Source organism: Poecilia reticulata, chromosome 22 (assembly GCF_904066995.2).
Source record: "Poecilia reticulata chromosome 22, P_reticulata-male-v2, whole genome shotgun sequence".
NCBI lineage: Eukaryota > Metazoa > Chordata > Actinopteri > Cyprinodontiformes > Poeciliidae > Poecilia > Poecilia reticulata.
In genome coordinates this window covers 6,240,880-6,264,874 of record NC_088851.1, presented here as the reverse complement: position 1 = coordinate 6,264,874, position 23,995 = coordinate 6,240,880, and the positions used below count along the sequence as shown (strand labels likewise).

General features: G+C 39.7%; 3 protein-coding genes across 5 annotated transcripts; 1 reads left to right on the top strand and 2 right to left on the bottom strand.

Moving 5' to 3' along the window:
* Positions 1 to 872: 872 nt before the first annotated feature.
* Positions 873 to 15,257, bottom strand: rdh12 (retinol dehydrogenase 12). Of its 3 annotated transcripts, none has more exons than XM_008398899.2 (7): positions 15,187 to 15,257; positions 8,054 to 8,172; positions 7,129 to 7,284; positions 6,941 to 7,045; positions 5,256 to 5,465; positions 4,149 to 4,338; positions 873 to 1,754 (listed from the first exon to the last, which is right to left on the bottom strand). In XM_008398899.2, the coding sequence occupies exons 1-7, from the start codon at positions 15,255 to 15,257 to the stop codon at positions 1,652 to 1,654; spliced, it is 954 nt and encodes a 317-aa protein (XP_008397121.1). In that variant the 3' UTR covers positions 873 to 1,651. The 3 variants fall into 3 exon arrangements, with proteins under 3 accessions (XP_008397121.1, XP_008397120.1, XP_008397119.1); XM_008398898.3 differs by lacking the exon at positions 15,187 to 15,257 and adding an exon at positions 8,706 to 8,889 and having other exon boundaries at positions 8,054 to 8,169; XM_008398897.3 differs by lacking the exon at positions 15,187 to 15,257 and adding an exon at positions 8,706 to 8,887.
* vti1b (vesicle transport through interaction with t-SNAREs 1B) lies at positions 9,815 to 13,565 on the top strand. Its single transcript, XM_008398900.3, has 6 exons — positions 9,815 to 10,063; positions 10,148 to 10,206; positions 11,061 to 11,258; positions 11,389 to 11,562; positions 11,742 to 11,803; positions 12,603 to 13,565. Exons 1-6 carry the CDS (start codon positions 9,967 to 9,969, stop codon positions 12,694 to 12,696), a joined length of 684 nt encoding a protein of 227 aa, XP_008397122.1. The 5' UTR covers positions 9,815 to 9,966; the 3' UTR covers positions 12,697 to 13,565.
* arg2 (arginase 2) lies at positions 15,241 to 22,876 on the bottom strand. The gene is made up of 8 exons (XM_008398896.3): positions 22,572 to 22,876; positions 22,423 to 22,495; positions 18,089 to 18,263; positions 17,813 to 17,972; positions 16,597 to 16,691; positions 16,387 to 16,491; positions 16,166 to 16,302; positions 15,241 to 16,080 (listed from the first exon to the last, which is right to left on the bottom strand). The coding sequence occupies exons 1-8, from the start codon at positions 22,683 to 22,685 to the stop codon at positions 15,899 to 15,901; spliced, it is 1,041 nt and encodes a 346-aa protein (XP_008397118.1). The 5' UTR covers positions 22,686 to 22,876; the 3' UTR covers positions 15,241 to 15,898.
* Between the last annotated feature and the right edge of the window lie 1,119 nt (positions 22,877 to 23,995).

Below are 23,995 nucleotides of genomic sequence, written 5' to 3'. Positions count from 1 at the left end.
TCGGACAATTTCTGCTTGTAGGAAAAATTGACTACTTTTGTTTCCAATAATTAAATACTTCACTTCAACCTTCAGTATGAAACTTTTACAAAAATGTATTTTTTTCCATATTTATTAAAACCGTCACCATGTCCTGACAGTATAATATGAGACAGATAATCTGCGAAGAATTGAGCTCCTCCACCTTCTCCCTGTGCTACCATTGCGGTCTGCAAAAATGAAATGCATCGCTCCTGGTCAAAACCAACCAATCAGAGCCAGGAGGAGGGTCTTAGCGCTGTCAATCAATCTCCTGTATGCTCCTCAATGTGCCAATGATGGAAAAACAACAGGAAAACTGTTTATCTGCTGCCATCGGTGGCTATGCTAACTAGCCTTAGCATTAGAGGGGATCTCTGTTGTGGTGAATCAGCTGTAGCTTAGCAAAGAGTAGGAGGGAGGAGAGGAGCACAAGAGTGATTGACAGCGCTGAAACCCTCTGCCTATCTCTGATTGGTTGTTTCCAACTGAGTGGTGTGTTCCCGCAGTACTGGGAGAAGGCAAAGGAGTAAAATTTTTGTCACAGGTTATCTGTCTTGTTTAGTAAATATCTTGTTTCAACTTTATGTGGGGTTCAGTGCCCTCCAGCTCTTTTTATATACGCTACAAACACACGCAAACCTTTAAACACATAATCCAAACAGTTGAGGTGTGTGACCCGTCTACTTCCAAGACGTCATCCTGAATGAATAAAAGGCAATCCTGCAATTAGCATTCCATCTTGAATTTTCCTTTTTTCCTAAATGGCCCTGGGTCACATAGCAACCATCTGTTTCCTACGGAATGCCTGAAATGTCGAGACGGGTTGAGATTCCAAGAGCCACACAAGCACCCTCGTTGTAATGTTTCTGTTTATTTACATAAAATGTAAACATTCAACTCTTACTATGAATGTCAGTTTCGTAAAAGGCATGTTTTGACTTGTATAAAACAGAGAATGTAAACTCTCGGCAACTACGAACATGAACGAAAACGTTAAGTTGGGAGATTAAATCTGCGAAAACGTGCCAATCGGGCCACTAGAAAAGGGGGAAAAAAAGTTCTCATCTCTTAAAATAAAGAAGAAAACAATACATTTATGGCGCACACTCACGCTAATAAACGGTAGAATATAATCCCTGCTTTTGACATTTCTTTTTTTTTTTTTTAAGAAAGTTGGCACAAGAGTTAACTATTTAACTGCAAATTCCTAAGAAATGAACATGAAATCCTATGAGAATGAAAAAGATGCTGGTCTCTTTACCCTGCGTTGACAGCTAATTGTACGGCAACAGCATTACAAAAAGATCAAGTTTGTTCTCAATTTTTTTTTTTTTGCCATTTGCTGTATTCACATTGTTTTACGAAAATGGAGTCCTAAAACATGAACCGTCGATCCAGTAGACCGGTCCTGGTTTAGCGAGCTGCAGCAGAGCACCAAGACGCCCAACGTTACTGCATCTTATTTCACAAAAAAAAACAAACCTTCACATTGTTTTACTTCCTATAGAACGTACCGGAAAGAAAAGCTTTCAAGTACAGAACATCGAAATAAAAAATGAAAAAAGAGAACAGAAGTGTGAGGGACTCCGAGGAAGCCTGAGAAATGTGTGAGCGTTGCGAAGAGGAGGACTCAGTCCCAGTCGATGCCCAGAAGCTCGCAGCTGACGTCCCACAGTTTGCTGGCTGTCTCCTCACTTCTCCCCTGAGGAGCGACGAAGGCGGGGGCGCAGTCGCTGAAACCGGAGCAAAAAAAAAGGCCCGGACCGTTATTATGTAAGAGCTAATAACAGCATGAGTCACCCCCAGCTGCTCCCGTCTGTATTCATTCTGATTTTGTTGCACAGCTTTATAGAAACTGACCGTCCAAACCCTGATTGATCTGAGCAGAATGTTGCTAGTCTGTACTTTTTTTATTTTATTTTATCCTCTGGGGGCAATGCACATTAATTAACATCTTGGTAAATGTGCCAGAATTAGCCAAAAGGCCACTTTTCATCTGTTGTCCCTGGACAACGCTCAAACTGTCTAGCTAAAAACAACCAAGGTTAAAATTACGCAACTACACAAACTTTAACAATAAATACAAGGAAACTACAACACAAATATCATTAAAAGTACAAGAAGTAATTAAAACTACGCTAATCCTTCATTTACATTATTTTTAAAGTACTAAATAAAAGGTCAAAATTGTTTTTGATTTTGATCTAAAAGATTTAAATCAAACAAATCAGATTTGTGTGATTTTTATTTTTGATTTTTTTTTTTCAAATCACAAATGTTAATCCTACATTTGAATGATTAAAACTAAATAAATGTAACAAATCAAACTATTAATCCCATACTGTTTCATTATGACATGTATGTTGCGTTTTGATTTCGTTTCATAAGGACAATAATTGGAAAAACAGCAAAATAAACGGTCGACTCCTATCATGTTTACTATGTTTTAACCCTTTCATGCATAGTGGTCACTACAGTAGATATCTATCAAAAAGCCATTTTCTTGTGCTTTTTGTGGATTTTTATGTTATAAATGCACACAGACCACTGAAGTGGACACTAATGCATCATAAAATACGGCATCAACTACTGGCCATTCAAGAAATGCAAGAAATTATTTTTTGTTAAATCCAATATGGCCGACAGACAAAAATGCATGCCAACTGACCCGGTCCCTCCTCCTACTGTAGACGACTCTTGCAAGTAAAAAATATATTGCAACATCAGATAGCCCCTAAAGAACAATACTACTGATGTATTTTTCAAATACCAACTTTGTATCTGTAGAAAATAACAACTGATCACCTGAAAAAATAATATATATATATATATATATATATATATATATATATATATATATATATATATATATATATTCAATTTTTTTATACATTTTTTTATACCTTTTTTTATGCCTTAAGAAAATAAAAAAGAAATTGGTAAAAAAAAATCCTGACACAAAGGATCATAATTCATGCATGAAAGGGTTCAACACGAGGCAGCCATGTTGAATGGTAAACTAGGGCCTGATTTTAACTTTGACAAGCATTTTTCCAGGTCAGAATTTGGGAATTGTGAAGGATGAGGTTGTCCGTTATCAATGCCTGCCTTCGGTTTAATGTGATGTCAAACATAAGAACTCCAAAAATCTGTTTATTTCTGACACTTTGACTATATCCTATGTGCACAGCAGCCATATTGGATTAGGATTGGGCAATACGGCTTAAAAATCTCCAATTTTGTTTTTTTTTTTTTAAATCAAATTCAATGTCAGATTTTAAGATATGCCCCCTGTTTTTTTTCCTCAAAAAAATGAAAACATAAATGACAGAAAATATCTTCAAAAACTTTTTTTTTAATAATTTCTTGTGGAAGTTGACTAAAAAGTCAAAATAAATGGAAATAAAAGTTGTAAAATGGAAATGTAAAAAAAAGAAGGAAAATGATGGCAGTTCTTGGGTCGCTAACATCACTCTGAACTATGCAAAATAAAGGAATGAATTGGTGACAAAAATTCAGATTTTTTTGAAAATTAAATCTTGGAAAAACAGGAAATTCAATTAATTGATTAGAAATCAATTCAGCCTGGCTACCCCCATAGCGGATATTGACTTTGTGTTTCCTAGTCAGAATGCCATGAGGCGACTTGGAACTCATTCATTCATTCATCCTGACACACGAAACCGACCAATTTGGATCTATGGAATAATTCAATATTGTGACAAAACCTGGAAGGTTCATCGCTTTTTTTAATTATTACATTTAAAATTTGCTCTGTAAACAAGGTTTATTGGCAAAAATTCAAAATAGTTCCTGAACTACTTGCATAAAAATAGATGAAATGGCTAAATAAATCTTAGTACTACAGGGATTTCATCCATGTACCCCTATTCTACAGCTGAAAAGGCAAATTTTCCATATTTTTAGTTTCTCATGCTCCGTTCTTTAATGATACAGGAGGCAAGAACAAATTACCGACCGGCTTTTGTAGATTTATGTCCACATTTCTTTCCGGGCGCTTCTTCTCTCCGATGAATGATTCAGAAAAGAGCACCATCCCATTACCAGACATTTTTTCTTTCTTTCTGTTTTTAAGTAGATTTTGTCCGCAGCGCTCCGCCTCCTACCTGAAGTGTTTCCCAGACACAGAGTGGAGCTCCTCGGCCACGGCGCAGTACACGCTGGTCTGTGCTCCTTCCAGCGGCGTCTTCAGGAACACGGAGAGGACGGTGAACAGTATCATCATGAGGGTCGAGTGTCTGGTCAGGTCGGAGTTCACCGTGCCCGGGTGGACCGAGTTCACCGTCACATTGGTGCCTGGGAAGGCGAAACGCGGTTTAGAACGGCGGCAGAGAATTTATTCAAATTCCAAACCTGGGGACTGGGATTCACGTGGGGATTTTTCTGCACGGTTTTGCCTCGAGCTGCTTCTGCGATCTTTGTTGTGTTTCAGTCGTTCAAATATTAAAATACTGAGCTATTTTCATGACGACTTACAGCTATTACTTGTTAGTCTTTTTAAAAATATGTAACTTTTTCCTCCATGGAAATGAAACCAAGAAGCGTTATTGTCTTTGAAACCTCACTTTTTACCCTTCAATTAAAAATGCCATTTATGCACTATTACTTTTTTTTCCAGCTTTTAATACGTTTTATTTTTATATATATATATATATATATATATATATATATATATAAAAATTACAATTTAACTTGAAGGTTTGGATCGTAAATGCTTTTTCCCGCCAAATGTCGATGACATTCAGCTCGAGTTTAACTCGACCGACTGCTCCTCCCGCCAAACCGTCGAGATCAAATGAACACAGTCTAAATCAAAATGAAGGAAAATTAGTTTTATTTCACAAGCTGTGACTTTCAGTAAATGACAGCAGGAGGAATTTGAATTGCGTTGCCTCAGATGAAGTTTCCTTGTTAAATTCAGATCAGTCGTAACAAAACCCAAAAGTTTCTTCAGCAGTTTTTTTTTTTCCAAATGTATCTTTGTTTCCGTTTCAGTTCAGCCTGCGGCATTCGTCTAACATTTTTGCTGGAAATGCAATGTTCTGTCGTTTGTATCCATCTACTGAAACCGATACGAAGCATTATTTTATTTATTTTTCTCACTTTGTTCTGTTATTATTTTTAAGCATCCCCTTTCTAACTTTTTGGTTTTTCCCCCTGAAAGTAGAGGTCCTCTGTCCGTTCTCCCTTGTGTTGTTTGACAGTCTGTGTACCTTTTAGCCTGCGGGCCAGTTCTCTGGCAAACAGCACATTTGCCAGTTTGCTCTGGCAGTATGCTAGTCCGCTGTTGTAGCTGCCCTGGCTGTGAAGGTCGTGGAAACGGATCCAGCCGAAGTTGTGTGCCAGTGACGAGACCACCACGACGCGGGCCGGCGCGCTGCGCTTCAGCAGTCCGATCAGGAGGTACGTCAGCAGGAAGTGACCTGAGGGAAATACACAAGGAAACGTGATTGGTAAAGTACTTTGGGTCTTTGTTAGAACGTTGTGACATTGGTTCGTGGATCAAATCAAAAAGCGTAAAGGTTGAAACACTCAAACACTAAGCAAAAAAAAACACAAAAAAACAGAATAAAACCTTTACAAACTAAAATTTTATAACCACTGAAGGTTTTCTGGCAACAAAACTTACAATTTACAATATATAGGTTAATATATCATAACTTAGTCATTTAACTTAATTAAGCTATATAATTTTTTTTAAATTTTTGTTTGAAATCATGTAATATTATTCCATCATTAAAAACGTACCTGGATTCCTGCTTTGAATCTTTCATACATGTTTGAGAAATCCTTTAATCTCCATGGCAACCATTCAGCTGAACAAAATGAACCTAGCCCCGCCTTTGAGGACAAAGCTCCTCCTCAGAGCTGCAGCTTCCACACAGAGCAGCCCCCACCCCTCACCTGACTCCCCCACCCTGCTCCTTCAGACTAGCCAGCAGCGATCAGCAAACACCTGGTGGGACTGAGCATCTGCTCATTATAGGAGCTACTTCCCAGTGCAACACTGGTAAAAACGTAGTTAGCGGAGTCCTGCTCTGTCTCTTTAAGAGAGAGCAGGACTGTCTTAAAGAGATAGATGGCCAATTTAAATTAAATCAGGAAGTAAAATTTCTTTTAAGTCTTATTTGAGATAAATATATATATAGCATTTTGATAACAACTGAAGGTAACATAGTTACTTGATTGAGCTATAAAATTGCACAATCAATTTTATAGCTTCTTTAATAGGAAGACAAATGACTAACAAATGAATCCATCAGTTTTTTTAGCTAATTTCAAAAGTCGGTTTTGAAAATCTTTGTGTAACAATACACATTTTGACCAGTTCCGATTTCCCAGTAAGACTTTTTTTGATATTTGCCTGTAATAAAATCTAAAGGAGGGCTGCACAGTGGCGCAGTTGGTAGAGCTGTTGCCTTGCAGCAAGAAGGTTCTGGGTTCGATTCCCGGCCTGGGGTCTTTCTGCATGGAGTTTGCATGTTCTCCCTGTGCATGCGTTGGTTTTCTCCGGGTACTCCGGTTTCCTCCCACAGTCCAAAAACATGACTGTCAGGTTAATTGGTCTCTCCAAATTGTCCCTAGGTGTGAGTGTGTGTGTGCATGGTTGTGTGTCCTGTATGTCTCTGTGTTGCCCTGCGACAGACTGGCGACCTGTCCGGGGTGACCCCACCCCTCGTCCGGAACGCCAGCTGGAGATGGGCAACCCCTCCTGACCCCATCAAGGGACAAGCGTGTAAGAAAATGGATGGATGGAAAATCTAAAGGTGGGCCAATAAATTGATACAGATTTATTTAATTTTACTTTGATGCGAAACTGTACGAAACGGTCTCCTCTTGAAACCTTTACCTCTGTAAATAAATCTGTGACTCTGACATACTTCTGTTTTGGACCTACCTAAATGATTGACTCCGATGTGCATCTCGAAGCCGTCGATTGTTTTCGTGTAGGGACACATCATCACTCCGGCATTGTTGATGAGTATATGAAGATGGTTGACCTCTGAATAAAAAGAAAAACAAACAAGCGTTGCGTTAAACGACAACAAATTCCAGCTACTTGCGAGCTTTGAGACGTTCACTCACCTCTCAGGAATTTCTGAGCGAACGCTCGTATGGAGCAGGTGTCTGCCAAATCCAGCTCTCGCACTTCCACTTTGGCTTCCGAGTACACGGCTCGTATACTGGCGGCGGCCTCCTCGCCCTTTTCCACGTCTCGGCACGCCATTATCACCCGAGCACCTGAGATGTTCAAGAAAAAAGCGGCAGAAAAATTATTTGAAAGCGTCAGAATGAATATTATATAATTGTGAACCAATCCACATACAGTATTTGTTCACTCTGAGTAATGTCAGGTTGGCTTAAAAGGGCAGTATTATGTGTTTTCATACATTTGGCCCATTATTGAGAACAATCAAGTATCTATGTTACCTTCCACTGTTATAAAAATGTTAAATATGTGTCAAACATAATTTAAAATAAACTTTACTTTGTAATTTAACGTCTTGAAATTAGGTTTCTGTCACTTTAAGAAGCTCCTGCTCTTTCTGAAACTGCCTTCAGGAGTTTTCAAACCAGCATTTCACTGGCAAGTAGCTCGTATAATGAGCTCAGCAGACGTGCAGTTCCACCAGGTGTTTGCCAATTGCTACTGGCTAGTCTGAAGGAGCTAAGTGGTGGAATCACGGGGGAATGGAGCTCTGTGAGGCAGAAACGGTTGCCACGGGAGATTAGAGAAATCCTCAAACATGCATGAAAGAATCAAGTCAACGCTCCCAAGTATGTGTTTGATTTGTTTGAACATCATAACATGATGTAAAGCTCAAAAGAGTCGATTTCACACAACACTGTCCCGTTAACAAATGTTGCATTTGTTTTTTTTTTGTAGGTGTACAAGATGCAATTCCAGTTTTTTTTTTTTTTTTTTTTACAAATATTTTTACTTTTCAGAGTGGTATATCAATTTAAATGAGTCGCTCTTCCATAAAATGGACCCTAAATGTAAGCCCACCTCGCACTGCCAGGTCCAGGGCCGTCTCCTTGCCGATCCCTGTGTTGGCCCCGGTGATGAGCACCGTCTTCCCATCCAGACGTGCCGTGGATTTGCACACCGCTCCTGCTGCATATCTTCTGTTTGGAAACACAGAGCGGCTCGTGACGTCCCTGTAGTGCCACAGTTTAAACCCTCGCCTCATTAGGGGAGGAACATTTGGGTTGGACGGGTTAATTATTCATAGCAAAACTTGGCCGAGCAAGACCGAGCTTCGAGCCGTGTGTGACCCACGCCACAGAGCGGCACCGCCCCGCAACCAATAGCGTGGCGGAGTGATGCGTACAGATATAACTCCTCCCACGCGCAGCCTCCTGATAGGCCCGAGCAGCTCAGACGGAAGACCGCCGGATCACCTCCGTGCAAACACTCCATCAATCCGTTTCATTGATTTCCAGCTCCCACATTCCTCCATTGTGCAGTAAACTTAGAAATCGTACATATAAATAAAATAATAATAATACAAAACAGTTGCATTCAAACGCAGAAGAGAAGTGGGCTAACGGGGACAAATGGACAATGTAGTACAAATTACATCAGTGCAACGCAATATCTGGTCAACCAAAGCATAATCTGGCCAAAAATGAGGATTCGTGTTAGAATAAATACTTGCCGTATATGTGGGGCGAATAAAATCACCAGAAGCGTCACCACTCCGAGGCCCGCGATAATTAATAAGACAAACATCACGCCACAGATCTCTGAGCCTGGCTGTCCCCTTCTAGAAGATGCAACTGATGTGTGTAGGCAGAACAGCTGATGTCAAAGCAGAACGGGGTGCAAAGCGAGAAGGGAGGGAAACAGACTCACAATGCGAACGGGATCATGGGATTGTAGTTTTTAAGGCAAGGGATAAAGAAAAATAAAAAAAAAGTGTGTCTGAAGTAAATTATGACAATCACATTTTAATAACCCCTGCATAATTAAGGTTAAAGGTAAGGAACCCAACATAATTACAGCCTTTACATTAACTATATGCATGAACATACACAAATTAAAGTGATTTAGTTATCTATCTTGGTAATAATAACTGATTATGAATTATGGATAATCATCTTGTACATTAGTAAACAAATGTAAATTTGTTTTATATTTAATTTATTTTGTTTCTAAGTTATATGGACTACTTTTTGTCTCAAAATAAAGACTTTCTATTGGCACAAAAAATAAGTACTACATCTAGGTTGTTTATATTCTGTTTTTTCTGTACTGTGTTCTAAAAGAAAAAGAATGAATAAAAATATAGCATTTTATTCTCAATAACAGCATTACCCATTACCTTTAATTAACTTCATTTATGAATAATCGACAAAGGCATTGTCAAGCTCCACTAATTCTCCAAACAAATTCTGAATCATAGTAATAAAAATAACGTAAACGTTATTTAAATATAAACTTAAAAATGGCATTGTTTGAAGGTTTAATTTTTAATTTATATCGACATTCTATCAGTCATATTTACTTTGGCATAAACAAAAGAGGAAATACTGTGATAAACCAACACTTTCTAGAAAACTACACTTCCCAAAAATGTTCACAACGGTTGCCCGCGTTAGTGCCTGATTAAAACAAAAGCCTCAGTTCTTTCACGCTGCTATTTAACAGCATTTACTATTAAATTTCTATTAAAATCTATCATCAATATAAAATTTGAAATTCACCATAATTAACACCTAACCACATAACATTTAGATTTTTGTTGAGAAGTTCAAGGCGCTGTGGGTCACGCGGGCCATCATGCGGAAGAGTCTCGGGGTTCTGATTATAACCAAAGCAAAACTGTCAAGATTTACTGGAGCTCGAAATTGTTGTTGTCTTGTTTGAAAAGCCGGAGTCTCTTAATAAGCCCCAGCGGACTTACGTTTAAAGTAAAAATGTCGTCGGAAGAGTTTGAGAAGCTGCATGAGATGTACAAGTCGCTGTATGATGAACTGAAGCTAATTCCGGAGAGGGCTTTGACAAGCCACGGAGGTAAACACTGTAAACACCCAGCTAGCATTAATTTAAAAGGTATTCTGTGCTGTGAGCGTTGAATTTATGCTGTCTCAAATGCAGAGGAGAGGAAGAGGCTGGTGAGGACATTTGATGAGAGACAAGGAGAGGCTGATGAAGTGGTGAGTTACTGTCTGTTTACCTTTTAAATGCAACACCAAGCATAATTGTAAGGTAGAAGGAAATGAATGCCAAACCGAAATCTGGAAAGTGTGGAGTGCATTTTTGTTCTGTCCATTTGGGCCAATGCTTTGTAGAGCCTTCTTTCAATGTCAACCACAAGTCTTTTTTTTGGGGGGGGCGCGGGGTATGTCTCGATAAAGTTTGAGAAAGACATTTCCTGTATTTTTTTAAAAGTATTTTTGAGAATACAGTGTTTTACCCATTAAGCGTTATGATCTATTTTTATTTCACCATTTGTGTCAACTTATCCTTTATGTCCACACTTATTTAGATGTTAATTAGGAATATACTAAAATTAAGAGAGTAGTGAGGAAATTACATGTTCATCGCAGTCAATATTCAACAAAGGTTTTGCGTTGTGCAGCCCTAATTTAACTCAGTCCATCTTCTCATCAACTCTGACCAGCTTCTTTGGAACTACCATCATTACTTACTAAGTTAGTTGGTTGCAGTGAATCGTATTTACAGTGAAGGGGGATGAATACAATTGCCTTCCACAGTTTTTCTCAAATTTTTTGTTGTCAAAACCCAAGTAGCCTTTCTTTTAATTTCACAAAAATGCCTTATTTAGTGCTAATATATTTCATTAATGCCAGTAAAATCCAATGTTTGTGTTTGCAGAGCAACAATATTTGTAAAAGTGGGGTGTGAATACTTAATTTGAACACTGAAAATGTCCTGCGCCTTTAAATTAGAAAGCTTGTAGCTACAAAGTAGGTTGAGTTAATCGTCTAGAGAGTCAGATCTTCCCGTGTTTCGTGGCGTCGCTCATCTTTTTTTTTTTTTCCCCCAGTTACAAGGAATGGAAGAGGAGTTGCGTGGTGCTCCTTCTTCATACAGAAACGCGATGAGTGCAAAGCTGCGCCTCTACCGCAGGGATCTCGGCAAGCTGCAGAGGGACATGAAAACCGCGGCGCCGGGGTTCAGCTCCTCATCCCAGACAGTCCAGGGAAGCTATCCGAGCATCTACTCAACTCAAAATCAACAAAGTGTGAGCATCAAAATTCCCACGCTACGTAGCTAATCGAAAACGCTCGCTCTCGGATCTTTTTTTTTTTTTTTGTCCAAGTTGAATCTAATTCACCCCGTTTTGACGATGCTGCTTTGGTCTACCTGTGCAGACACACTTGCAGTCGCAGAGAGCTCTTTTACTCCAGGGAACGGAGTACCTGAACAACGCCAGCCAGAGCATCGAGCGAAGCCAGCGCGTCGCCGCGGAGACGGATCAGATCGGCACGGATATTATCGAGGAGCTGGGAGAGCAGAGGGAGCAGCTGGACCGAACCAGAGACAGGGTGAGTAGACAGTTGGTCAGACATGGCTTCAGTTTAAAGGTGGCGTTTATGCAGGAAAATGTAGCTGGGTGGCAACGAGCACATGATAGTAGAGGAGAAACCGACTGTGATGTTGTTGCTAGACAACGACATGTTAAATGTGTGTCATTTAAAATGCGTTTTGGTTTTTCTCCGTTAAGCTGATGAATACAGGAGAGAACCTCAGCCGGAGTAGGAAAGTCCTTCGTGCCATGTCACGACGGTGAGTAACACCACACCAACGCCACAGTTTGTAGAGAGAATCCCAAACAGAACAGCAGCAAAACACTCTGGGAGGGTTTGGTGTCAAACAAAGAGAGGATATCTGAAAATGAAAAATGAAAAGACCTTGCTTAATGTTCATTTTCTCCTAACAAAAATAAAAATGGTTACTGCAGGATAACGATCAAAAACTACACAGAAATGGTTCAGCAGTCTGTCTTCAGACACACTAGTGGACAAAAATGTCCACTTTCTAAATAAAAATTATCAAATTAAACCTTTTTTGTAAGCTAGATTATTCTACTGCAATAAAAAATAATAATTTAAGACATTTTTACACATCTCTACCAGAGTATAAAATTGTAGGATATTTTCCTTTATGATTGTTTATACCTCTCTACCTTAGTAAAGTTACTATAATTCAACTATATTGTAATTTGAATCCAGTAACGCACATCTAAAGAAACTATTTCAGTTTCAACTGATGATTCAACTAATAATTTCCTTCTTGCTTACTCACTTTAATTTGTAAAAAAAATCTACATATCAGATTGAATATTAGTCAAAGTCTTATTTTACTTGAATCTGAAGGATATTTTTGGACAAAATAATTCTAATGCATCCAAAGAAAACAAAATACTGTTACATCCTCGTGACTCCCAAGCTTAAGGCTTCACATCGGTCATCACGATCACGGAGTTCTTCTTCATTCTTATGCTTTGCGCGTAGTTGATTTCCTTCGTAGACGTTCGACAACGTAACCAGAGTCTCTCTTTGTGTGCTTCCTTCTCGTCCTCTAGCCTGATGACGAACAAGCTGCTGTTGGCCGTCATCATTCTGATGGAGCTGGGCATTCTGGGCGCTGTGATCTACCTGAAGTTCTTCCGCAAATGAAGAGAACAATGTCATCTGCAAACAGGCGGAGCTCTGAATCCAGAGCAAAGCACCGCGGACGTTAAACTAAACACTGTCTCTTTCAGCTGTTCGGTAGCAATAATACTCGTCTGTTGTTCCTGCCACTCCTTCGAAGCGATGAACTTTTTCTAAGAATGGGTGTGTATCCACTGGCTATTGGGACGAGGGTGTTAAATATTCAAAGCCGTTGATGGACCAAACCTGCAGAAACGACCCCGAACTGACATTTGGGTTAAAGAGACGGCGTTAAAGAGACGGCTCTTCTAGCCGTCTCTTTAACGCCAGTGATGTCCAGCGGGACGATGATCTGGACATGTGCGCCGGGCGCCACGAAGCTGTCTCAACCCTCCTTGTGTATAGTTGAAGGAAAGTGAAAACTGACCGACGTAGAAATCAAAGAATCGACACCAGCTGAATTAGTTTTGTAGCGTTGTGCCGGTTTTCCAAATGGGAGCAAAGCCCCCAAATCCATTAGATGCTGAATGTGAACTATGAGTGAATGGGAGGTCTCCATGCAGCTGCTTTATTCTTATAACTACATCTAATCAGTTTACTCTCAGGAGTCCTTATTTAAAAGTTGTCATGTAATTAAAGATCATGTTTGACCTCAGATGGCATTTTACCCAGTGCTTTAAGAAACATGAGATGAAGCAGTTTTGGCAAAAGGCGACATCCGCTGTGGATTTACACACTGGTGGGGAAGTAACATTTGCTACTATGAAATTTACTCTCAAATGAGCGTTGATAAGGCTATTTCTGGTGCGCTGCTAGTGAAGCGGCACATCTGCCGTGGCGTTCCTCGTCAAGCTTTCCTGGAAACATGACGAGAATAAAAACATGTTTGGTGACCTGGTTTTCTGTGGACTGTAAACATGAGGGTTACATAACAACTGATTTAAATGTATTTAAATGAGCTCACTTGAATTTTCAAGGATAAGAAAAATGTTTCCTTGACTCACAAATCCGTTTGGGTTTTTGATGTCATCAGGCGCTTTAGGCATCTTGAGGTTTTATTTAAGAAAATATTAAAATTATATTTAATTGTAATATTTAATTAAATAAAATACTTTTTTAAATTAAAATATTACAAAGATTTAAATTTTTTTATAAAAGTATGTTTAATATTTAAATTTTTTAAATCAAAAATATATTTAATATTTTTTCTCTTTTATAAAAAATTTATGTGTTTTTAAAAATATTATCTTCATGGTGTCGATTCTGCACAATCAAATATTTCACCATCTATGTCCATGAAATGTACAGTTTCAGTCTAAAAACTAATATCCTACTGATTCATCAAAGTGAAGGCAACAAACCACTACAGGTCTAATATAAATACATCGCATGCATTTTTTTTCTCCCAGCACTCGAGTGAATACTAAACGTTGTTTATGAGACATTCGGTCCCATAAACTTGTTGAGTCCTCCATCTGTGTCTTTCTGGACTTTCAGTAGTTTTTTTCTGAACTACATCTGTTGAAGAATGTTTTATTTTCATTTGCTCTGTCCATACTTCCCTCTATCCGATCCTCCTTTTGCTTGAAGCCTGTGATCATCTTCATCCTTGCAGTTTATTCTCTATCTTCCTCCAATCCATCTCCTTGCTCACTCTAATCTTGACGTTAAGCTGCTTCTGCATGCTCATCAATAACTCTCTGTCTTGCTCCCTGAAGGCTTTTTTTTCTCGTTTAATGGTTCCTTTAGTTCACTGGTGATCCAGGGTTTGTTATTAGGGATGCATCTCACTGTTCTGGTGGGGATGTTGTCCACACAGACGTTTATGCCGTCAGTCACACACTCAGGCCTCTCCAGGTGGCTGGCAAAGAGCAATCCAATCTGTTGCATAACAAAATCTCACTAGAGATCTAAGGGTTTCTTAGCCACAAGTCCAAACCCAACAGTATCGTCCCCACTCGGGTGTATTTGGCAAGAAAGATATTTCTGGAGGCAAGAGTCTAGAAATGAAAGTATTTTCTAGTTTTGATTAAGTAAGGAAAGACAAAAATAAGACATCAGTCAATATGTCCATCCATTGGTCAAGCTTTCTCTACCGTCCGTCCATCATCAGTCATACTAATCAGCCACCAATCTGTCCGTCTATCCTTCCTTACAGGAATAAGTTATTGTTTGTGAACTTTGAAAAGCAGAGACTGGGAGAGTAAAAGTTTAGATTTAGATTGAACAGGAACCTTCTGTACAATGTGTTTTGGGAGTTGCTATTGCTAATACAAAAAAAGTAATTTCAAACGCATCTTTTCTTCTGTTGCATGAATAGGACTAAGAATTACACTGACAGAGCGATGTCAGATGGACTCTTTCCCAATTTGTCTTGCGTTTATAACACAGCTGTCCTTGAATAAGGGGACCGTATCCGTTTGTGCCGGCACCAAAACATTACGAAACACACAAACAACCCAGTTTCTCATTTTCTCTAATGTTAGACTTTTTGTCAAACATCTGCCTGATCACAGAGACGGTTGAGTCATGATTTCATGAAACAAAAAATAAAGAGACAACAGGAGATGTATACAAACCAACATTTATTCACACTCATCATGGAAGACCAAAGTAAGTTTGTAAATAATAATTAAGTCTTGATCTCAAAGCAGAAGCAACAAACCACCACAGGTTTAATGTAAATACATTATATGTATTTTTTTCCCCCAGCGTTTGAGTGAATGCTAAATAATGTTTTTTTTAATGATCTTTTAAATATTTAAAGTGCATGTACTGGTACCAATGTAACCTCAATACAGTAACCACAGATGGTCCAAAAGTAAAAAGTGACATTACTACAGTAGTTTTAAACTATCTGGCACAGCCACAAAACAATGAGTCCACGTCAGACTGTGAACTTTAAAGAAAGTGAAACTATTTCATGCCTTTGAGGCAGGTGCCTCCTTATTTTTTTAAAAACACTTCATACAAATAAACAAAAGTGGATTAGTATTGCTTTTCAGATAAGAAGCAGTTTCATCAAACCGTCCAGTCCTTGAAAATCACGTTAAAGGCTTTCCTCAGCACGACCAACATGAAGACTTTTAAAGCCGTTTCGTTCTTTTGCTTTTGAAACCAAAAATTCCCTCGCTTTTCACCAGAGTTTAAACAACAGCAGAAAGTAAAAACAATGGAATGGTCAGGCATGGCTTAAAGTTCAGACAGCTCTTGATTCTCCAGGCTCTCAGAGGCAAAGCTGCTCCGTGTCGCTTTTCTCCGCAGGGATGGAGGCGTGAGCACCCTCTCTCGTCTGGCCCAGGGACGACGCGATGACATCCACCGCTAGGGATGCGGTGGCCTCCACCGCCTCCTGGTTTGCCCCCAGGACAGGGTTCACTTCCACCAGGTCGATGGCCGACAGCAGACCTACGCATCGACACAGGAACATGTTGGACTCCAAAAGTCAAGGATCTACACGGTTATACAGGACTGTTGTTGAAGACGCTGATACCTGTGTTGTGAATCTCCTCTGCCAGGTAGATCCCCTCTCTGTAGGTCAATCCGCCGTTGACCGGCGTTCCTGTGGCAGGAGCCAGAGACGGGTCGAACGCGTCGATGTCGAAGCTTAAGTGGATCGGTCGCTGCTTCCTGCAGGTAAAGACAAAAAGGTGAATTCAAGGTGTCTTTGAATTCGAATCAGCACACCGATCGTGATCAGTAGGTATTCACTACCTTGCCAGAAGATGGTCCAGAGTGACTTCCATGACCCTCTGGATGCCGAGTCTGTCAATATCCCTCATGGTGAAGTACTGGATGCCCAGGTTCTTTAGGATGTGGCTGAAACAAAGGATACAAATAAGGTTTTTTGCAATTCTTGCATGAAACAAAAATCTGTTACACGTCAAAGATATTTTAAGTAGAAGCAGGTACTCGGGTACTCACTGCTCTCCAGGGTCGACGTCCCGTAGTCCGACGTACACCAGATCCCGTGAAGAGAGGAACGGTTTAGTCCAGGAGAACCCAGGAATATCAGGAATCTGGGTGTGTAGATGAAAACAATGTTATTAAATTCATAGCTACAACTCTGTGAAACAAGGAAATAAGAATAAAATAAATCAGAATTTTTCAGGATTTTGATCAGAAATAATTTTTTAAAATCTGTAAGCTATGGTGTGCGTTAAATAATCTCTTCAATAAGTAGCCTCCACACCAGATGCCTTATGTAAAAAATGCATACAAGATGCTGGTTGTGGTAGAAAAATTACACTGCAAGTCCCAACACTGCCACCAACATGTTGGTGGCAGGATCTGATGTGGGATGAGGAATGAGGAAGTTCTTCAGAGTTGAAGACAAGATGAGATAAATGCCGATAATGCTAAAAGAAAACCGCAACAAAATGCTTTGGACATTCCAGAAAGTTCATCTTAGCTTAGCAAAGACGCACAGGCAAAACTTTCAGCTTGGTGAAAGGTGGGTCAATGAAGCACTGACTGAACACAGACACTTCCCACATTTTGGATATATATATATATATATAGTACTTTGTGTTGGTTTATCACATTAAACACCAAACTTAGAGGTTGCAGTTTTAAACTGACATGTGAAAAAGGTTCAAGGGCTATGAATACTTTTGCGAGCTACTTTATTGCCATGAAGTTACAACTGCAGGTTACGGTAGATGGAAAGAAAAACAGAAGGGTACATTTCCTGGGAAATTTGTCCAGAGAATCTGAGATTTTCTAGACAAAGCAAGGAGTTTCCAAAGTCAAAAATTTGTTTGAAAAAATTCAGAAATTTTGAGATTACTCCCCTAAGTTTTCTGGAAAAGAACTGTGGACATTTCTGAGTTTGAAAAGTTGAACATTTGCTGATAAAAAATCAGAAATGTTGAGATTCAGAAATTTTCGAGAAAAAAAAAAAACTGGAAAATTCCAAAAGTAAAACATTTTCTACTTTTTCAAACTATTTCTGAGGGTTTTTCCTAGAAAATCTTCCAACTTTTGAAGCTCAGAAATGTCCTGGTCTGAGTTATTTTTAGCTGATATTGGCCACTACTTTATTTGTTTTTCATTAATTATTATTATTATTTCTATCTACAATGAATGAACCCTGATACGCAGTCCTATAAGACGCCATTGACCTCGCCACCCTTCTCACCTTGTCCTGCAGCTCTTTGAGCATGAACGCCACAGGCTGGCCGTGGAGGTTTCCTGACGGCGACGTCATGGGCGTGTTTATATCTGCATGAGCGTCGACCCAGATGACACACAGATCGGGGCACTGCTGAGCGTGGCCGCTCACTGATCCAATAGCGAGGCTGCGAAAGGTCAGAAGCAGTCGTAAATGTTTGCGGTTTGAGCTCTTCGCAGAATATTCTGTGCTCCGTGTAGTGCCGTTTTCTCTCTCTGTATTTTTTTTTTTGGATTTAAATACCTGTGATCTCCCCCCAACATGACCACAGTGTGCCCGGCGCCGACGGCTCGGCTCACTGCGCGGGAGAGCTTTTGGTTGGCGCCGCCCACACTTCTCGGGGACTTCACGTTCATGTGGGGCTCGTCCGTCTCCGGGAGGTGGAAGCTGAGGTCGCCGAAGTCATGAACAGAGTAGTCTGAGAAAATAAAATATACCGTCAATCCTCATCACGAGCCCGAGTAAAGCTGCAGTACGCAACTTTTATAAAAAAAAAATGTTTTAAAAAGATTTTTTTTTTTACATATTTGTTAAAACTTTCACCGTGTCTTGACAGTTTGTGAAACATTCTTAGAAGTGACACATCTTATAGTTAATGGCTATTTCACACGATCCACATTACGCCACAACATCATAGTTTTACTTCCCCTTGTCGTGATTTAGCTTTAGAAGAATTAAAGTCTTAAAAACTTAAATATTTTGCGCTGAAAACCAAACATGTCGTTCTAAGCAGTTAAACGCCAACAACGATTCTCCCGCCGCCCTAGAAGAGAAACCGCCCTGGACCGCCGCCCGTATCAGAAACCGCTCGCTATCTGCAGAGCATAAAACCTGCCACCCCTGAACTGTTCATTGCAATCTGAACAGTTGCACGGTGTGAACACCAGGTGTCAGTGTCTCAGACGCCTCCTCACAGGGATTTGCTTGACCCTGCAGCCTTTAAGAGGGTTGAGTCACCAGCTGCCAGTGGAACATTAGTGACGGGGCACTTTCCGCTTGTCCCGATTCCCACTGGCGCTCGGGTTTCAGTGACCGTGCAAAGTTGCTGCAGACTTAAAAACTTGAAACAAAAAAAGCCATGAACTCACTCCCGGGAGGATGATAGATTGTGAATAATTTGCCATGTTTAAAGGCCATCAGGGTTGAAAATGCAAACCCTGTTAGCGGTGTAGGATTACTCTGCTGATCTCAGGGCTACTGGCCTGGTTGATTACTATTTGTGAGGCAGGACAGGAATAGCATTGACTTGATGCAACAGCGAGCATCTCTTGCAGGACGGACCGAGAAGAGCGTGGACGGTCTCTCTGGTGGTTCTGTTCAATCCGGTTCAAATCACCAACTCAGAACTCTTACGTCATGCTGCTTATTGATCAAAAGGTCATGCTACGATTGTTAAGGCACAAATACGTAAGACACTGTATGAACAAACTGCTTTAAGATTCAGGGATGGTACGATGTGTAGTTGGGTTGGTGTTTAGTTGCAGGTACTGGTCTCCATTCCTGACGCTGCAGTCGGGGCTTTTCTGCCTTTGGGAGGCAAATTTTCACTCCAGTTGCCTTTAAGCTTTAATGAGTTAAGATCTTTTGATGAAAAAGTTAAGAAAAATCTTCTCACGTTGACCATTTTTACACAATGTACTTGGCACTTCAGAAAAGAAAGACATTCGTTCGTAATTCTTCTTAATAGTTGTATCATCAGATAGCCACGCTAATCGTGACAGCAGTTTTTGCACATGCACTTAAATCGTCCTGTTGGCTGCAATGCGAACCTTTTATTTGCTTCATTATTTTAAGTACACTTTACAACAGAAATGTTCACATCTGTAGGATTCATTTAAAAAGTACTTATTGTAGATAAGTCACATTGTTTTACAGCATAACACCCACTTCTCTAGGCCAAATATTAGAAAGTTTGATGCAAATTATAGCTGTCTACACATGAGGAGTGAATTGGGTACGTTTTTATTTTCACGAGGCCCAGCTTAAAACCCGACTTTAAATCACACAAAGTACATGGGTGTAAGAAGTTTTTTTTTTTATAAGAAAATATTTTTTACATACTTGGAAATGTTGGTGGTTTATAAGAGTGAGAAAACAAGACTTTCAACACATAACGGGAAGTCTGAAGTATTAAAGTAAGTTTGTCTATTTTATTTCCTTTGGACTCTCTAATCTTGGGTTTAAAACTATGTTGGACTTAATCTGTAAAAGTCAATATCCAACACATGCAACTTTCCCTTCTGATTTCATCTGATGTCTGGGAGCAAAGCTGGTCAGGTTACTTGGCAGTCGTTGCTTTACGCCTTGCCAGATTGAAAGCAAACACCGCCATGAAGGCTATTATATAATTTCACAGAGTCGTTGGCATCAAAGACACTCATCCCATCCCCCTTCTTTATTTATAGACGTACAGTTAAAGGTACTGAACAGGTGACGACTGCCATACTTTTTATTTAGATCAATTTCAGTAAATACTGTTGAGTATTCTGCAAGTGGAACTGATGAGTCCAAATAACTCAACTAAACTGGAAATGAACTACTTACCAGCATCATTTTGTCTTTCTAGTTTGTCCTTCCAAATTATAAAGAAATATGTTTAAGCATTTTAAATCTATTTGTTCTATTTATTCTAGATTTCTATGTATTTACATGCATTTTTAGTCACACTAGTAGTTTTTCAGTATTTTTTTCTGTGTACTCTGGTAGCCAAACAACGACATTTTGTTGCCAAATTCGCTGTCGTGTCGTGCAAAGACGATAAAGTAATTCAAACAAGATGCCGCGCACACCGTTTCCATGACGACCCCAGCTAAGATCTGTGCTTCATTGAGAACAACCAGTTTAGGGTTGAAAAGGGCATCTTGCTAGCAAGCTAGGGCTGTCGCTAGGCTAGCTAAGGTTGGATACAAACTTGTTCAACCACATCATTTACTACCTTTGGGTTCAATATTCAGAAGACTCAGGATCCCATTTCATTGCTATGCTGATGACTGCCAAATGTATTTTCCTTTGAAGTCATAAAGCATCTCCTGGCACGCCTCGACGAGATTAACGTGCGCTTGAATTTTTAACATTTTAATGAAAAGAAAACACAGGCGACGACGTTTAAACCCAGTGACCCGTGTTAGTTCTCTGCTGACTTGAGGTCCTTAGGGACATATATAAGACTGTTATTACACAATAAGCGATTTTTTTCCCCCCACTTTTTTTAGGTTGTATTGCACATAAATATATCAACTTTTAGTAAAAAGTAGTTGAGGTAGTTCCGGTGTTGAATAGAGAATTTCCACCTCCATCTTTAGGTAGTTTAGCGAGGGCCGTTTCCAATAAGCGCCATATCGTAGCCGCTGTTGTCAAGGAAGTGGTTTACAAACTATTCAGGTTCAATTCAAATATACTCGATTGCTCCCAAAGGGAAATTAAAATGTTGCCGTAATTCACGTTAATTCAAAATTCCTCAAAGAGTTCCTGTAGCTAGTGATAGCTCTGGGCAGGAGATATCCCATGTAGCTGTCAGTGTTGCAGCAAATTTGAAGAAGCCTCTGACTGTTTTTCTAAGACAGTCTTGTGAAGAGTAAACTTAGACTTTTTTACTACTTCAGTGCCATTTTTGCCTTAATAATAAACAATTTATTATCATCCCAACCATCAGTGCTTAAGATGACCCACAGGTGACCTCAGTTTACTCATTAGCTCAACTGAGTTTTATTTAGCGGTTTTGGGGTGAGAGGAGGGGTTGAATACAAACAGCACACTTTTTAGATTTTTTATTTTTTTATTTTAACTGTTAATTTCTCTCCCCCCCCTCACCCCCCACTTCCAAGAGAGCAAAAGATATGAACCACTTTGCGTTGATCTAACGCACAAAATCCCTATTAGTTATGTTTTTATTGTGCTCAAAATGGTGGGAGTCCCTTGGCAAGGCACTGAAATACACAACATTCGCGCAGTTATCTGGATCACGGATGACTACAACTTTATCACAGCGTGTAGCAGTCATTGGTCCTATGTTAATCGTGACGCACTGCCTCATTGCGTAGATAGTTACAGAAGACAGTTGCGTTGTTGTTTTTTTTTTCCCCTTCTGACTGAGGTGGTGTCTGATTTCTCCACCCGCTGGCGGCCTACAGCTACTGTAACCACAGTCCGCCAGGGCGCAGCGCCGCTTAAGGTGCGGAAAAACGGGTAATGTACGTATAGTCTGAAAACAGTAGTGACAAAACAAACAAAAAAAAAAGCTTAGAAATGAGTCACCTTCCGAGCATTTACAAAAGCGGGGGACTAACACCGCCATGTGGATGTCAAATTGAGGTAAAACCTCACAACGTGTCCCTCCTCTAAAATCGTCCGCGATGGCGGAAGAGTTAAAAAGAACAAATCAGAGCAAACCAAAACGAAAAACCGCACTTCACTTCTACACGGCGAGTATGTATATGTTTATCCCGTCTTGCGGTGATGTAACAAGTTCGGAGAAAACCGGATGCATAAGTTAAAACCCTCTCTGTGTCAGACATCCCATGTTGCATAACTCTGCGGAACCGGCTAAGCCATTCCGACCTTCCCCGCTTTTCACCTACCTAAGCTGGACAGCCTCTCGATGAGACCCGCGTCTCTGATAACTTTGGGGCCGTGCTCCACTCCTCCTCTTTTCTGTAAGCAAAGTCAAATTAAATAAATGAATGAAAGAGGACTAATAGTAATAATAATACAAGCGAGACTCTTCTACCTGTCCTTTTGAGAACGGGGCTCCCAGTATTGCCACAGACTGAGCTCTGCTTTGCTGGCAGGTATGTCTGAGTTGAGTTCGGAGAAGACGGGAAAGCGGTCCTCTTAGTGCCATTTTCTTTTATTATTATCCTCTCCAAAAAAATAAAAAATACAAAAAAAAATAAAATTAAATAAATAAATAAATTAAAAATAAATTAAAAAATCCTCGGTGTATTCAAGGCACAGAGCAAAGATATCTGCTGAAAGCCCGGCGAAACGTTACGCTGGTGGATGCTGTTGGTACAGGAGGGGGGTAGGGTTTTATTGCGTCTGAAAGCTGCTTAATATTCATGAGGTGAAGCGCAAGAGGCGCAGAAGTGGGCGCGGCGGAGCCAACACGCCCTAATTTAGTCACACAAACAACCACAAGTTTACATACCTACATGTTGTCTGGGCTGCCAGCTATTCATGTGTTGCAACTCGAGTTTATCAAAGGGGGGCTCGTCTGGTTTGATTAATATTCTCTGACGTCACCGTTGAATGACACGCATTCGGGCTGGCCAATGGTGGTCGTCGGAATCGGTGGGATCGTTTTTTGTGGAGGCGTGTCTTTTCTTTTACTTCAAACTGTAGGCCAAGATCTTTTTTTTTATTTTTTTTTATTTTTTTTTTTTAGATGGGTCATAGAGCTCTGATCTACCCCGGTGGAAATTTCCAGACTGCTGGGTCGGCTTACGGGACCGAACTACTCAATGGGGCTGGTCCATTGGTGTGCACGTGGCCGAAAATTCGCATCCAAAATATTATGATATGTTAGTAGTATCTGCATATTTCTGTCATCCGGGTCACACCCTGAGTTACAAGACCAATTTATGCACTGTAAAAATACAAAATAAATTTAAATGCGTTTTTTTATGTTAGATTAATTTAAAAAGTTAAAAAGAAGCCTTTTTTAATTATTTCTAACACGACATATAAATTTAGCAGGTATGAATGAAACTTGGCAGACTAAAACAAGCCTAACCAGCTGCATTGTCAATCTGTAAAATGTGATTTGAGCTCTGCATTTTTCACATTTTTGCAATGCAGTACAGTGCGATAGGCTATATAAAATCATTATGGGGAACAAGATTTGAATTTAAAATGTGTTTAATTGTATTTATTTTAATGACGTTTTAAATTCAAACCCTAGTGTTTTGAGGTTGCACATAGAAAGCTGTACTGAGAGTACGAAGAGGAGGAAACACTTACAAAAACAATAAAGTCAGCTTGTTTTTGATGCATTTAGAGTTGGAATTGACATTTATATGCAAGGGTCATTAATGTTCAGTCTTTATGATGCATTTTGAATATAGATGGGTTTAGAATGCAATCCATTCAAAAATGAGCAAACAATCATAAATAATTTTTCTGATTTTTTTTTAAATATAGTTTTTATTTATT

What these genes read in the sequence shown, in the direction of transcription:
- arg2 (XM_008398896.3), bottom strand. Translation starts at nt 22,685, where the DNA reads ATGGCACTAAGAGGACCGCTTTCCCGTCTTCTCCGAACTCAACTCAGA. An exon ending in CCCCGTTCTCAAAAGGACAG is followed by an intron (nt 22,496 to 22,571) that starts GTAGAAGAGTCT and finishes CTTTGCTTACAG; the next exon opens with AAAAGAGGAGGAGTGGAGCA. An exon ending in GACGTCGACCCTGGAGAGCA is followed by an intron (nt 16,492 to 16,596) that starts GTGAGTACCCGA and finishes CCTTTGTTTCAG; the next exon opens with CCACATCCTAAAGAACCTGG.
- rdh12 (XM_008398897.3), bottom strand. Translation starts at nt 8,779, where the DNA reads ATGTTTGTCTTATTAATTATCGCGGGCCTCGGAGTGGTGACGCTTCTG. An exon ending in CATCGGAGTCAATCATTTAG is followed by an intron (nt 5,466 to 6,940) that starts GTAGGTCCAAAA and finishes TATTTCCCTCAG; the next exon opens with GTCACTTCCTGCTGACGTAC. An exon ending in GTGTCTGGGAAACACTTCAG is followed by an intron (nt 1,755 to 4,148) that starts GTAGGAGGCGGA and finishes CTCCGGTTTCAG; the next exon opens with CGACTGCGCCCCCGCCTTCG.
- vti1b (XM_008398900.3), top strand. Translation starts at nt 9,967, where the DNA reads ATGTCGTCGGAAGAGTTTGAGAAGCTGCATGAGATGTACAAGTCGCTG. An exon ending in CAACTCAAAATCAACAAAGT is followed by an intron (nt 11,259 to 11,388) that starts GTGAGCATCAAA and finishes CTACCTGTGCAG; the next exon opens with ACACACTTGCAGTCGCAGAG. An exon ending in CTTCGTGCCATGTCACGACG is followed by an intron (nt 11,804 to 12,602) that starts GTGAGTAACACC and finishes CTCGTCCTCTAG; the next exon opens with CCTGATGACGAACAAGCTGC.